This window comes from Biomphalaria glabrata, chromosome 7 (genome assembly GCF_947242115.1).
Source record: "Biomphalaria glabrata chromosome 7, xgBioGlab47.1, whole genome shotgun sequence".
Lineage (NCBI taxonomy): Eukaryota > Metazoa > Mollusca > Gastropoda > Planorbidae > Biomphalaria > Biomphalaria glabrata.
The window spans coordinates 21,270,834-21,286,425 of NC_074717.1; the positions used below are offsets into that span (position 1 = coordinate 21,270,834).

The 15,592-nt window shown below is 31.5% G+C and overlaps 1 protein-coding gene across 1 annotated transcript in view; it reads right to left on the reverse strand.

Moving 5' to 3' along the window:
- Positions 1-15,084, reverse strand: part of LOC106074936 (ras-related protein Rab-2) — a 19,748-nt gene extending 4,664 nt beyond the window's left edge. Inside the window, exons 1-7 of the mRNA XM_013235829.2 lie at positions 14,949-15,084; positions 4,315-4,386; positions 4,144-4,211; positions 3,897-3,979; positions 3,394-3,486; positions 3,024-3,135; positions 1,407-1,475 (exon numbers count right to left, since the gene is read on the reverse strand). Coding sequence (XP_013091283.1) covers positions 1,407-1,475; positions 3,024-3,135; positions 3,394-3,486; positions 3,897-3,979; positions 4,144-4,211; positions 4,315-4,386; positions 14,949-14,994 — 543 coding nt within the window. The 5' untranslated portion in view covers positions 14,995-15,084. The remainder of the gene's footprint in view (positions 1-1,406; positions 1,476-3,023; positions 3,136-3,393; positions 3,487-3,896; positions 3,980-4,143; positions 4,212-4,314; positions 4,387-14,948) is intronic.
- Positions 15,085-15,592: the final 508 nt, after the last annotated feature.

The following is a 15,592-nucleotide window of genomic DNA, read 5'->3' on the forward strand; positions in this document are numbered from 1 at the left end:
ATCCCAGATTTTAACAAAAGTGTAGAAGGCCAATTGTATATCTACTGGCAGGAAAAGACAGCCATTAAAGCCATACTATCAAACTGTATATCTACTGGCAGGAAAAGACAGCCATTAAAGCCATACTATCAAACTGTATATCTACTGGCAGGAAAAGACAGCCATTAAAGCCATACTATCAAACTGTATATCTACTGGCAGGAAAAGACAGCCATTAAAGCCATACTATCAAACTGTATATCTACTGGCAGGAAAAGACAGCCATTAAAGCCATACTATCAAACTGTATATCTCTTTCAAAAGTTCAAGTAGAAGCACATTAAATATAAGCTTCTTAAACAAAAGATAATTGAAAAGCTTTTTAATAAAAAAGCTACATCTTTTTAAAAAAAATCAACTTTAAATTATTTCCACAAAATTATAATCTATTGTCTTTTTCAAAAAAAAAAACAACAAGGTTACAAAGAAAGTTTGTGTGGAAGGTTACAAAGACAGTTTGTGTGGAAACACAAACTCAAAATCGACCCCCAAAGTGGTCCAACCAGGAAGGTAAAAAGGCTGGTATCATTATTTTTAGAAAGAACATCATAATTAAATTCTATCAAAGACAAATGACAGAGAAGAGTGGAGAAAGAAGGTTGACAGATCTTGTGTGGTGCCCCAGCGGTCCAGCAGACCAAAGGATGGGTGAAAGTGAATGTGAAATTGAATGTGAACCTGGCCCAACTGATGTCTTATAATAAATATCTAATTGATCTAATTGTTTTGTAAAGTATCTTATTCAAATCCTCAAAAAAAAGAAAAAAAACATATAAATTTCCTTTAGTTAAGTGTCCTTTTGCTGTAGGTAGACACTAGAGTTCACGAGATAATATGAAAATCTACTTATTAATTGTTGTTTTAAATTATGTCCAAACTAATATGTATACTAAATAACTTTTTTTCTCTTTAAAAAAAAGTAAACATTATTTTTGTGTAAACTTAGTAGTTAGTAGGACAGAACTTACATAACGTAGCAATACAAATGTAAAAAAAAAATTTTTAACAAAAAGTCTGAAACCATTTGCATAAATATGTTAAAAATATGGTAAATAGTCACCTCCCCTACTAAAGAGCCTCAGGTATTTGTTACTATTAATAGTGAATAGTTATAAAAGTGGTGTATTTTTTATGAAAAAAAAAATGCTTGCATAAGTGATTTAAAAATTTAGATTTTTGGCTTTTAGAAAAGAAAAAAGTAGCCGTTGCATCAGAACTTTGAATGGACTAAAATGTCATGATGTCAGATTTTCACTATCTTTTTTAGTTTACGAGATCTAAACAGGACGGACGGACAGACATTTCACAGAAAACTAATAGTGTCTTTTCCCCTTTCGGGGGGCGACTAAAAAAGGAAAAGTTTATACTTCATTATTTATGTCAAACACTCCATCTTGAATCTTTTGATAAATTTCTTTGGCTGTGTTAATAAAAGCCTGGTAGAAAAAAAAAATTATAATTAACAAAACTGAGAAATGTATTTAAATAAGACACTGAAAGACAAGAAGTATGAGTAAAAAATAAGTAAAAGTTGTATTTTTTTGAGATTTTCAAATGATTGATACAAATTCTTTTTTATAATTGTGCTAAAAATGCAATACAGTACTAAAGCATTATTGAATGGGAGAAGAAATGTAACACATGTTAAAGCATTGATGAATGGGAGAAGTAATGTAACACATGTTAAAGCATTGATGAATGGGAGAAGTAATGTAACACATGTTAAAGCATTATTGAATGGGAGAAGAAATGTAACACATGTTAAAGCATTGATGAATGGGAGAAGTAATGTAACACATGTTAAAGCATTGCTGAATGGGAGAAGCAATGTAACACATGTTAAAGCATTGATGAATGGGAGAAGTAATGTAACACATGTTAAAGCATTGCTGAATGGGAGAAGTAATGTAACACATGTTAAAGCATTGATGAATGGGAGAAGTAATGTAAAACATGTTAAAGCATTGATGAATGGGAGAAGTAATGTAACACGTTAAAGCATTGATGAATGGAAGAAGAAATGTAACACATGTTAAAGCATTGCTGAATGGGAGAAGTAATGTAACACATGTTAAAGCATTGATGAATGGAAGAAGAAATGTAACACATGTTAAAGCATTGATGAATGGAAGAAGTAATGTAACACATGTTAAAGCATTGCTAAATGGGAGAAGTAATGTAAAACATGTAAAAGCATTGCTGAATGGGAGAAGTAATGTAAAACATGTAAAAGCATTGCTGAATGGGAGAAGTAATGTAAAACATGTTAAAGCATTGATGAATGGGAGAAGTAATGTAACACATGTTAAAGCATTGATGAATGGGAGAAGTAATGTAACACATGTTAAAGCATTGATGAATGGGAGAAGTAATGTAAAACATGTAAAAGCATTGCTGAATGGGAGAAGTAATGTAATGCAGTGTAAACAAAATTGTTGAATGAGACACAGTGTGTAAGCATTGTTGAATGGGCCAAAGGCCCTCTGAAAGTGTTGACATGGATTTTGATATAAATATTTGGGTTGATTTAAATTAATATGTGTTTGTCAAGCTAATCAATTTTGTAAGATTTATGTACCCTTCTTGTTACTGAGATTAATGTTCTAACAATCATAACTCTTTTATTACATTTCTGATTTTGTTATTGAGATTTAGACTGTAATGGTCATGACCGTATTGCTAGATTTCTGATTTCCACAAAAGTTAATCTAAGATGTACTTATTTGTTTATAACTCTAAAAGAACTTCCTATTTTTTCTCCAGTGTTGTTTAACAATCCTAACTTAAAATCTTTCAAAATTTTCTTCTTCCTTTTATAATATAGATAACATTGTTTTACAGCAACTTTTTTTGTAAAGACTAACGGGAAAGAAGGAAAATATCCACACCAAAGGTTCTTAAGGTGTAAGTCATGTCGGACTGTAAAGTATATTTTCAAATTCAATTTGAAAATCTGTAAAACACTGAAGCTAATGCATTCATACCTCTTCAACATTGGCCGCTGTTTTTGCAGAAGTTTCCATAAATATCAAGCCATGTTCTCTAGCAAAGGCTTCGCCTTCTTCCTTCTTGACCTCTCTCCTAGCTTCCAGATCACTGTAATCAATCAAATATAAAGTAAAGCAAACTACACACACTTATAGCATCCACAGGCTATAATATAAAATACAAGAATGTTATTAAACGAGACCATTACCATAGGATTTTTTTTTTTTTCAAATGGTACTGTCCATTTTTTATTCTGATTTAAGTATCACAACAAACATAAAGCCCAAAATGCTATTCTTACTCAAAGCCAAGCTAACAAACAAATATTTTTATAAAGCAATGAAAAATTTGAAAGCAAAGATTAACCTCTTATTGCCGATAAGCATGATAACCATGTTGGAGTTAGAGTGCTGTCTGGCATCTTCCAACCAGGTGGTCAGGTGATTGAATGTGTCACGTCTGTAAAGAAAGAACAAACATTTTATTTATTCATTGTCTCAAGAAGCAAAAAAATATGATGATCCAAAAGTATAATTTGCAAAAGAGCCAACAGCTTAATAGCAAGAAGATGTCCAGAAGAAGATAAGTAAAAGATTTATTTTTAGTCAAAAAAAACATTTTTTGTAAGCAAATTATTTTTTATATAACTTTTTATTGTCAAAAAGTCAAGCCAAAAAATGTCAAGAGGTAAGGAGGATCATGTAATGCCTATGACATAATAATGAAGCAGAGCAGAACTATAAATCTGTGATTTTGCAAAGTTTCAAAATACTGAAATCTAACCAATAGAATAATTTTGTTTAGATGCAAAGCACCAGATTGCTAGATTGCTAGCTAAGTTTCAACTGAACTAGTCAAAGAAATTATACCTGGTTATGTCATAAACTAATAATGCTCCTGCAGCACCTCTGTAGTAGGACCTGGTGATTGATCTGAAGGATTCTTGCCCAGCCTGGAAAATTAAAATTGTTTGTCTTTGTTAAGTCAAACTATTTGAAGACTTAACATTACATTTACACAATTAGAAAGTGAGATACAATCTACATCTAATTAACCTAGTAAGATTTTTTTTTGTAAATGTTAAAATTTAAATTTGTAATAAGTATATAAGCCTACTGTATCCCATATTTGAAGCTTTATCTGCTTGCCATCAATAGTTATCATACGGGCTCCAAACTCAACACCTGAATTGAAAAGAAGCCATTTTAATGGTTAAAAAAAATAATAATACATTTTATAGCAACTGTGACCACAAAAAAAATCCTTCAAAATCAACAAATTATTTACCTATAGTCAGGTCATGAACAGGTTGAAATCTTTTGTCTGTGAACTGTAGCAGTAGACAAGATTTACCAACACCTAGGAATTAAAGACATATATGGCTATTTATTTTTTATATTGAAGTATTAAGTTCCACTCAAGCAAATGAAATGTTTTTTTGGAAGAAACAAATGCAAATTTTTAAAAATGTCCCTCACTTCATTTGAATCTCTGGTGCTTTACCTCTACATAAATCAGTTCATCAGAATATAAATGAGCTTTCTCACTGTTGTGAATTTGTTGATTTGATTGTCGCCACTAGTGTTTGTTTACATTTGTAAGACTGTGTACTGACCATATTTTGTGTCATGTTCTTTACTATGTGTGTAGTTGTTTGTCATTCAGTATAATAAAGCTTTAGATGTAATATGGTTTTTGTTATGCTAAAGTATGACACTCACCTAACAAAGAAACTTATTTCTTTGGGAGGGGGGGGGGAGTGTTTCTTTAATAGTCTTTATTGTAGGTAAGATTTATATTATATATATTTTTTTATTATATATATTATATATTTACTTGGTTGGTTAGAAATGTTCAACAACATGTTTAAAAAAAAAAAAAAGGTATAATTTGAAATTGAAATTTCTATGCTATAAATGTATGTTATGACATCAATTATTTAAGCATTTTTAAAATTTGAAATAGATAAATAATACAAAAAACTTAATTTTCATTTTTAATCAATAAGTTTCTCTTCTGCTTGTAATAAGGGTGGCCATGTGCATACTGATAGGTAGGGAGAAATAAAAAAAAAAAAAAAGATCAGTAAAGATGATTCACTGGTAAGCAAGGGTAACAGCTGCCCCTGTCAGACGTGGGGATAATCATTAATAATACAGTGAGCAACAAATGGGCTGTTTTAGTTTTGTCCTCTTTTGACATGAATACAACAGTTTCAAGTAACAGGTGGAATTTATTTTATACGACATTCACATTACTAGTCACCAATATAGGCATTGAAATTGAACCATGTGTTTTCACTATAAATTTCAATTATTATGAGTAACCAACAAATTAAATATTTATTTATTTATTCTTATTCATGGAACACTCAAAATAGATTTTTATGCATTCTGAGAGGCAATTACAGAAATCCTTCTGTAAAGTAAAATGTAAACAGGTACAGCCTATGTTTGGAATGCCAGATGAGAAGAAATAGAAAGCAACTAACTCCACCATGACCATACAATGGTCAAACTTAACTACCACCAAAGATGTCCTGGTGGGTGCTGGTGTGGTCGACAGTGTAGAGGCCCTGCTTGTTATTTGTCAGCAGTGTTGGGTAGTGCACCTATCCTGTATGGGGGGTCAACAGTCTACAGAAAGCAACCAATGCAATGAAGTATAGACCAGCTCATGTATTGGCTTGCCCTTACTGGTATAGAGGAGAACACTTGGCAAACTCTTACAAATGTCATAGAAAGTTGAACTCTTTAACACTTTGACTCCGAAAAGATACTCCCATTATTGATTTTTTACAGATATAAGGCTGTATCAACGTTGGCAATATTGATGTTCTGATATTTTTGTGTTTTTTTTTTCTTCCATATGTTTTTAATTGCTTAAAATATTATCTTGAATAGTTTCCCTTTGCTAAACATCCGGAATTTCCTTCTTTCAATGTAATTATACAGTGAAAGATTTTTTGAAAGAGTGGGGTCTTAAAAAGGCTCTATTTTATTTAAATTTATGTTCTAGATGATGGAGATAGGTGATAATGAGCTCAGAACATTCATTTAATGTGGAAATATGTATAAATATTGTAAATAAGAATTTTTTTTCTACTTTGGATCATAATATATTTCCTAGATCTAGTATAGAGCCAGAGCTGTTGACTCGTCCAAAGGGGTCAGTTTTCATTTTTCCAATAGTAGTGACATGGATAATTAGCTCTAAATTTCCATTTTACCTATTTTAGCTACAGGTGTTTTCTATATAAAATTTTGTGACAGTATTGATAAATATGATAAAAAATTGTGTTTTTTTTTCAATATTGACCATAAATGTTTTCTAAGATCAGGTCTAGATCTAGATCCCCTGGAGGCTTTTCCACAGTCGTATAGTTTTTATTTTTAATTTTCTTTCATAAATATAAAAATAATTTTTTGTTTCATAATAATTGCTTTGCGCTATATCCAAAGGGCATGCATTCCTTTTAATTCTATACTAAATATATCATTTTCTAATAAAAAAAACAAAAAAGTTATAAAAGTTTAATCAAAGCATTCATTTCACTCTGAACGGCCAAAAAAATTAATTCGGTCCAAACGTGGAAAATAATTCCGGAGTCAAAGAGTTAAATAATACATACATCTATTTACTATGCTTGAGGAAATGTGTCATACAATTGTGTCTTACACATAACAAAACATTATAATGATAATGTAATGTGAATACAAAAGTCATAGAAAGTTGAAATAGCTTTATGTAACACATAAATGCAGTTACTTTACGATACCTAACAACAATGAATAAAATATTTTTAAAAATAATCATTAAAGTGTTTGAATTTAATAACACAATTGATGCATATTTTTTTCACAGTTTAATTTTATTTTAAAATATCTTTGTTCATAGCTGATTTTATTTTAAACCAGATCTAGATAAAACATTAACCAGTCTATTTTTTTTTCTAAATCATGAATTCTACATTAATTTCATTTTTAATCTTGATCTAGACGTCTAAGGAGTAGGCCAATGTAAAATAGTAATAGTTAAAAGAAGTTCAAAATTTGATGTTTTCCTTTTAGTCTTTAAACACATCTATTCCTAAATGGATTTACTTGGTGTCCTTGTAGAACTAATTCACCACAGCTCTCAAATAAACCTAATCTAGCTCTAACACTACATGCTGGTCTAGATCTAGATCTATAAGTCTACATACACTGGCTGCCTGGTCGTGCGGTTTGCGTGCTGGACTGTCATTCGGATTTATCGACGGTCGAGGGTTCAAACCCTGCCCGCTCCCATCCCCCATCGTCCTGCGGGAGGTTTGGACTAGGAAGTAAACTATCTTCAACTCTGAAGAAACATCAGAAACATGCAAAACATTTTACAAACATACACTGTAATATTCCTATTGACAGTCAAGTCTACAGAGCCACTTCATTAATACTAATAATACCACACTGAACTAGACAGCCAACTTTATTGTAAAAGGAAACAAGGAGAACATGGACCCAGCCATAAATATAAAGATTACATCCTATAGAATGCCTGGCTGTGTCGTATTCCCTTCAGTCTGTTGTCATAATGGTCCCGAGTTTGAACACCACTGGATATCATCCCTTGCCAAACTGCAGGAAGTTTGGACTGGGATGTAGTATTAATTTGTGTGTGTGTGGGGGGGGTATTTTTTTGTGTACAAAAAAAGTATGGTGCTTTGCATTATCATTATAGAAGATATTTAAAAGCCAATTTATGCTGCTTGTGAAAAAAAAAAGAAGTTCTCCCAATAGAATGTAGCAGTCACATTTAACAGAAATATGAAAACACTCCTGCAACCTTTGGATGCTTAGACCCAGGAATGAAAACAACCAGATATTGACATCACTAAATATGATCCAACTCGATATCAATTGTTTCATACATTGAAGAATCTTCAGGCAGGAGGAGATCTAAAGGATAAAGAGCTCATACTCAATGCCTTCCTTCATAGTGGTCAATGGGTTGATGGAGACACTCTACCTCCCATCATACCATACGGCCTAATTCTAAGGATTATACTTTTTCAAAGGTAGATCAATAAAATAGATTCTAGATCTAACATTTTTATTTTTTAGATCTAATCTCTAATCATAGATCGGAGATCATGCTAAATAATGAATGTTTTGTATTGATCAAATGATTCAAATAAATTCAATTCAAAGTATTAGATCTAAATATAAAAGTAGATTCTATAGCATAAATTTAACTCTCTAGATATAAATCTACTGCCTTTTAATAGCTAGATCTAGATCTTAAGAATCAAGATCTACTAACTAGCTAGTGCCTAGATCTATATTTATCTATTAGATGAATATTCAAGATCTAAGATCTTTAAAAAAACAACTAATCTAGAATAATGATATAGACTCAAGAAGAGTCAAGATTGTTTAACATGGCATGCCTAACACTAACATGGTGATGGTCTAGAATGAAAATATCAGACATAAATGACATAATCATAATGATCATTCAGATCAGTGATGCCCAAAAATATGGCCCGCGACGTGTTCCATCCGGTCCACCGAAACATCGGCACAAAGTGCAGAAATCTCCTTTCCAAACACAAAAAAAAAAGGTTAAAAAAATGAATCTTTACATATGTTTGGGCCCTCACTTTTTCTCTGATGGATTGATACCATAACCTTTAACATTTGCGTATTTATGAAATGGGACTCTGAATGTACAATCTACCAGAAAAGTGAACATATTTTGACTTTTTTGTTGAATATGGTAATAAGCCAACATATAATAAAACAACCACATAAAATGACAAAATAAATATGGCGGCATTCTTAGTTTGAGTCGCGAATAAAAGATTGTTAAACTACGCCTAGAGATTAGAGGATTGATGGGAATATTTACCAAAAAGAGACCACAAAATGAGTCGTTGGTAAAGCTACCTATTAGTATTACACTGTTGCTCACATTTTAAGAAGCAGAATTAAGCTATTCTTTGAATAGTAAAAAATATAATTGTCAAATAATCTATTAATTAAGTATTAAATCTACAAGTTTCTACCAAAATAGTTTTTAGTTTTTGCAACTTTTCGGTCATGTGGCCAGCGGGACGAGTAATGGAAATTAAAATGGCCCGAGGGTCGAATTAGATTGGGCATTACTGATCTAGATTAATAATAATAATAATTTTATTTATAAAGCGCTGATAACAAACAAAATGTAGGCTCAAGGCGCTGTAACAACATTACAAACAAAAACACGAGAGCTAAAATGACAGTTAATCTAAAAAAGTTTTAAACAGATAGGTCTTAAAGTTCTTCTTAAAAGTGGTGTAGCATGTTGTCTGTCTGAGATCAATGGGGAGTGAGTTCCAAACCTTTGGTCTGTGAACTGAAAAAGCACGCAGACCGTAGCTTTTGAGGGAGAAACGTGGCACTACTAAAAGCGTTGAGTCCAATGAGCGCAGGGCTCTCTGGGGGACATATGGAGTAATCAGTTCGCTAAGGTACAAGGGCATCTCGTTGTTATATATACACTGAGAGACAGTACTGTTCAAGATGAGAAAGAATTTGCGCTAACACGATGCGCTCCAGAAGCTTTGACAGGAAGGGAAGATTTGATACCGGACGATGGTACAATGCCTGAAGTCAGTGAAGAGTTCACAATGTTAGTAATTGTAGGTACAAGCTCATCTAAACATTCAAGGAGCAAGGAAGTTGGAATAGGATCAAGGTCACATGACTTATTTGGCATCTTTAAAATAGTACTTTTGACATAATCTTCAGATACACGCTGAAACTCGCAAAAAGGAGTATTTTGAAAAATTGGAGAGTGGTCAAGCTGTGATGAGAAGGATGGCATGTCATTTCTAATCTGCTCAATCTTCCCAATGAAGAATCTATTGAAGGAATCAGGAAGTTCAGATACTGGGATAGATGACGGCAAACGTTGGTTATTTGCTCCCCCTAACATTTCAGCGGTGATCCTAAATAGCTCCTTTGAAGAATCAGAAGATTAATCAAGAAATCTAGATCTAGTAGACCTACAGTGCCTTACTCCTTAGATTCTAGATGATATTTACTCATTCTAAATCTACTAAAACCTAAATCAATGTTAATAATGTCTAGTAGTCTAGTCTAAATCTAGTACTCGTATAACTAAAAAAAATTAACTTACTCTAACTTCACTTCTACTACTAGATCTAGATTTTAACTATAGTAGATTCTTATATTAGGCACACCGTATTCGGGAACTAGGTCAAATTTTTATTTTATTTTTTTATTTGGTGACGGTTTAACTTACAAAAAAACTGAAAGCAGATTCTTATTCTGCAACTAAAGGACTATAAAAATAGCTGTGTTTCTTTGAATTACCACTCATAGTCAAGATTTTATTTTAAAATAAATCAGGTCACTTCATGCTCCTATAATAAACGCAGTTTTTGTGCTTTCTCCTTTAGCACACATCGAGCACCGTTAAGAAACACCACTATGTTATTGCTAATAAATTATATCTCTGTTAATTAAAAATTATTTAGATTGTATTAAAAGAAGTAGATTCACTTCTGCAATATGTATTTATAGTATATTGCCTCTCTCTCTCTCTCTCTCTAGATATATATATATATATATATATATATGCCTACCTATATAATCTATGTGTAGAAACAGAAAAAAAACTATATAATTTATAGATCTATAAATTAATTATTATAATTTAACAAACATGATATTTTCAACTAGGCTACATGTACTCTCTGTCTCTTTCTTTTAATTCCCATCCAAGGACCCTCTTCTTTTCATAATTTGGATGTTCGTTTTGTTACATCCCCTCCCTCCCATAGATGCTTATAATTCTTTTCATGACTCTCTCCCCCTTCCCTCCACTGCCTGTATGATAGGTTGTGACACTACACGCTTAGTGTATACCTCTCCTCACCACCAGCGCTCGCCTGGCGTGATCACCTGCAGTGGGCATGGTCTCTGGCTTCAAATTAGCAGCCCGCACTTTTTCTTTCATTCATAAATTATATATTCTAGATATCTCGATCTAGGTCACATTTATTTATTGAAAAAAATCATAGATTTATTAATCCCAATAATATTTCTTATTACGATTTTGCTTTGTGTACTATAAGAGAATGTGTTTAATTCATTATTATTCATTGAAAACCTCCTTTTTTAATTTTATTTAACAGCTAACAGTATGAATGTGATTAGAATGTCTTTCTAAAGATGTTTGAAAGCTTATTTTGATAGATCCACCAGCCTACGATCAAACAGGCTCATAATATAGCCTTCATCCCTTATATGGGTATGAATTGCCGGGGGAGGTTAAAACAATAGCTTTACATACTTGGTTACCGAGAATCTAAAAAACTGCCATCTGCTTTGGAAAAGCGGAACAAAAATACAGGAACTTATCTAAAATTGGACATGCACTGTCCCGAAACATCGTTTTTAGCTCCAAACATAAAACAAATTAATTATAAACAAAAAAAGCGACGTGTTTCTTAAAGGAGAATTCGATGACCTGTGCCTAATATAAGAAGCTACTGTAGTAGGCACTTCAACAAAAAAATTTGTTTTGATCATATTGTTTTGTAATTGATATCATTAAATAGAGCTTGGTGTCCCATTTACAAAAATATCAAATTTATGTTTCTATGATAAGTAGAAGCAAAGTTATGATTTTTTTTTGTATTTATTTTTTTTTCCTTCTTTGGCTTTGTATTCAATAAAAAATTTTGGTACCCAAATTTTGACTTTTTGTTATTAAAGCATGCATATCTTTCTTATTATTCAATATTTTTGGTTCAAATTTTCAGAAGACTTTATGCATGTTATTTAAAACGTAATACTACCCCAATCTTTCATCTAAACTGATTTTTCATACTTTTCCAGCCGGGCGAAGCTGAAAATAGAGACAACAAATTTGGTCGAAATTTGACTTAATTAATGCACAACTTTTTTATTTGTCAATATTTCCATTTCAAATTTTCAGGAGACTTTACATGTTCTTTATATCATTTTATAACCCCCAAATCTTTCATCTAAATCTATTTTTTATACTTTTACAGCCGGGCGAAGCTGAAAATAGAGACGACAAATTTGGTCGAAATTTGACTTAATTCATGCACAACTTTTTTATTTGTCAATATTTCCATTTCAAATTTTCAGGAGACTTTAAACATGTTATTTGCTACAAAAATAAATAATAATTTTAAAGAAAAAAAGCAATTCAAAATTGTGACATTAATTTTTAAAAATTGCAATACGGGAACAGCTAGATTTTTTTCAAATATTGACGAGAACTTGTTTTTATTTCTTAATATTTAATCATAAAATTAAAAGGAGACTTTAATTGGATATGGGGGGGAAGGGGGGAAGGAGGAGCAAGGCAAGAGGCAATAGAAATCAATACAATTAGTCAAATTGCCAAGATTAGATATCAGAATGTCTCTTTTATAAAGTTTAAAATATACTGAGTCTATATATATATATATTATATATAGAGACATAATCTAAACAAACTTATAATATAACATCTAGATCTAATTTATAATATATATTGAAAAGCTGTTTTAGTTTTTAGGCTATTTCTCAGATTTTCTCCCATTATATTTCACATAAAAAAATAGATCTAAATTTAGTCCTCAACATTCTAGATCTAGAAACTAGTATTAGTTTATTAAGACAATTAAGTATAGACTAGACTAGTATATATCAAATCAATTAAAGATCTATCTATCTTATGATTCTTATCTAATTCTTATTCTAGATTTAATTCTAAGCATCTCTGTTCCTATTCTAGAAAATAGATCTAAGTCTAAGCCTAAATATAAGTATTAGACCTAGATCTACACTCTAGTGTATGATTAAAACAATAATTTGATTTTTCTACATTATCTGTTGCTTCTCTAGATCTATTACTAACTAAATCTAGATCTACATTAATATGAGTTTTTTTGCTTCATTATCTATATTAATATACAAGGAAACTTCGTTTTTATTATATTTTATAAGTATTTTATTACTACTTCCGGTAGAATTGATAGCAAAATGGCTACTTTCGATTTGGTGGTCATTTTGGCATTCATATACCAATAGTGCCATCCAAAATAGCTTTATAATCACACGTGATTCTTATGTAGATATGGATACTACAAATTACTAACCAATATAAATAATTACAAAACAAAAATAAAAAAGTAATCATATCTGGAACACACCCTAATTTTGGAAACTTAAAAAAAAACGATCTAGTAAACCAATCCCGTCAAATTTGGTATCAAAAGAATCGCCATTTTCTCCCCGACAAAATGATACTCTAATCTAGAAGATCGGTTCAAAAATAATGACGTTTTACGCACTTTTCCGACGGTAACCGGGGACGCGACCGAAACCATGAGGACCAGCTTTTAAACACACTTCCGGCATACAAAAATAGCGATGTTCTAAATGATCTAAATCTAGACTAGCATGTAGGAATGTTACAATTTTTTTCAGAAAAATTATTTTAAGAATCTTCTTGATAGATATGTTGTAGATTTGAATGAGCCTTCTAAATTTATATGAATTATGTCTGTATGATTCCTGGTTGAAAGAAAATAAATTTTTTATGTGTGCTTGTCCTTATCATAGCAACCAATGGGCACGATGTGAGGAGATTTGAATGTGTTGAATAAATATGCTTGCCATTTCTTATATATTAAACAACTAGTCCAAAAACATGTTTCAAAGGAAGGTTTATTGTTTTTAAAATCTCTGAACACTAAGCTGCTTATTATATACCCATTAGATCTAAATCTACATCTATTTCAAAATGCGTAACTGCAGAAATAAATCAATGTCAGCCATTTTGACATCATTTCAGTCTAAGTTTTTTTTAGCTGCTATAATAATTCAACCTATCAGAAAAATATTAGATGTCACATGACCAATCTGACCAATCACTATTATCTTGGCATGTAAACAAGATGGCTAAAATTACAATGGTTAACAATGGCCTCCAGCATTAGATTCAACTGCTAAATATTAAAAAATTAATAGCATCCAAAGTGCTCATTATTATGTGAAAAGTAAAGCACTGAAATTTAGCCAGAAAAATGCTCTACAATACTGGAGAGTCAAAAGGCGTGGGAATGTTGAGCTTCTTAAACTATACACAGGGAAATCGAACCTTTTTTTAAGTCTAATAATTAGAAACCTTCTACTCCACGTGGGAAAGCGTAATTTCATTCCCGGAAGCCATTTTTATTGGTCAATCAAAAACTATAACTCTTTTACAGAGAAGTATTCAATTAATAGGTTAACAAAGCGCGCCTTTAAGGTGCGTCTAAAAAATGTCAGAAAAAAGTCGAAACAGTTTTTTGATTTAAAAAAAGGGGTGTGTCACCGGATATTGTAACATCGCTATGATATGATTAAATATGATAATTATGATACTGTCAAATTCAAGGTGTCAAAACTGTCGATAGATCTACTCAGTTTCTACTGATTTAACTCTAACTGATCTATGAGTATGATCTAGATTCTAGATCTACGTCTAGATCTACATCTAAAGTCTAATCTGATAATCATCTATTCTAGAGTAATCTTAGATCTAGGTCGGAGTTCTCTAGTTCTAGACTTTCTAGTAGAGATATAACATAACTGACGTCTAGATCTGTCTACTATTTAGATATAGAATATAGATCTAGAGTTAGAGTAGATATAGATTCTAGATCTTGCACTTGAGCGCACTCGAGGCTCGACTTTCCTAAGCCTAAATTTTAAACATCGTCGTGAATTTATAATTATTTATTGTAATTGTGTACACTTTGATCCGCCATGATGGATTGTTTGTCGAATATTTACAAAAAGAAGAATGCAGCATATAAGCTAGATTATAAAATAACTAGATCGACAAAAGTTTTAAAAAGTTGAAATACCTACCAGTGTCGCCAATTATTATATATTTGAACAAATATGCGTAAGACATGTTTTAAAATATTGAAATTAACTTTCCGTGATGATGTCAACTAAACGTGACGTCATAAGCTGAACCGGAAATAATATAAATGTGTTACCATTTGGATCCGTCACTGAACTGTATTAATGAAGTCCGAATGAAGTTTTAAAAAAAAAATTATAAGTCATATCTTCTTATCTTATAGAATACAGACGTTACTTCAAAAAAAAAAGATGATTACGTCCTACGCGTCATGCATTCAGGCATGCATATTAACCGATGACCTTAATTCTACCAACTCACTGGTTTTCCTGGATAGCTCAGGCTACCCATTCCATGCTCAATGGCACTAGGGAAGAAGAAGCATTTGTACAAATTTGTCCTAGCATATGGGATGAGAAATGTGCCTTTATCTTTGTGTCTTTCTGAGTATTTTATTAAATTTTGTATTTGAAGATTATAGTTCAGTGTTTTATGTATAAGTGCTACTTTACTTTTAAGTCTTCTATCCTGTAGTTTTCTAAATTTAGTGATTTTATTAAAGGTGTCAAAGTCATATTGTTTTTTTGTTGTTTTTTTTTTTTTTTTTGCTGATCAACAGCAACAAAAAAAAATGCGCTTGCAACTC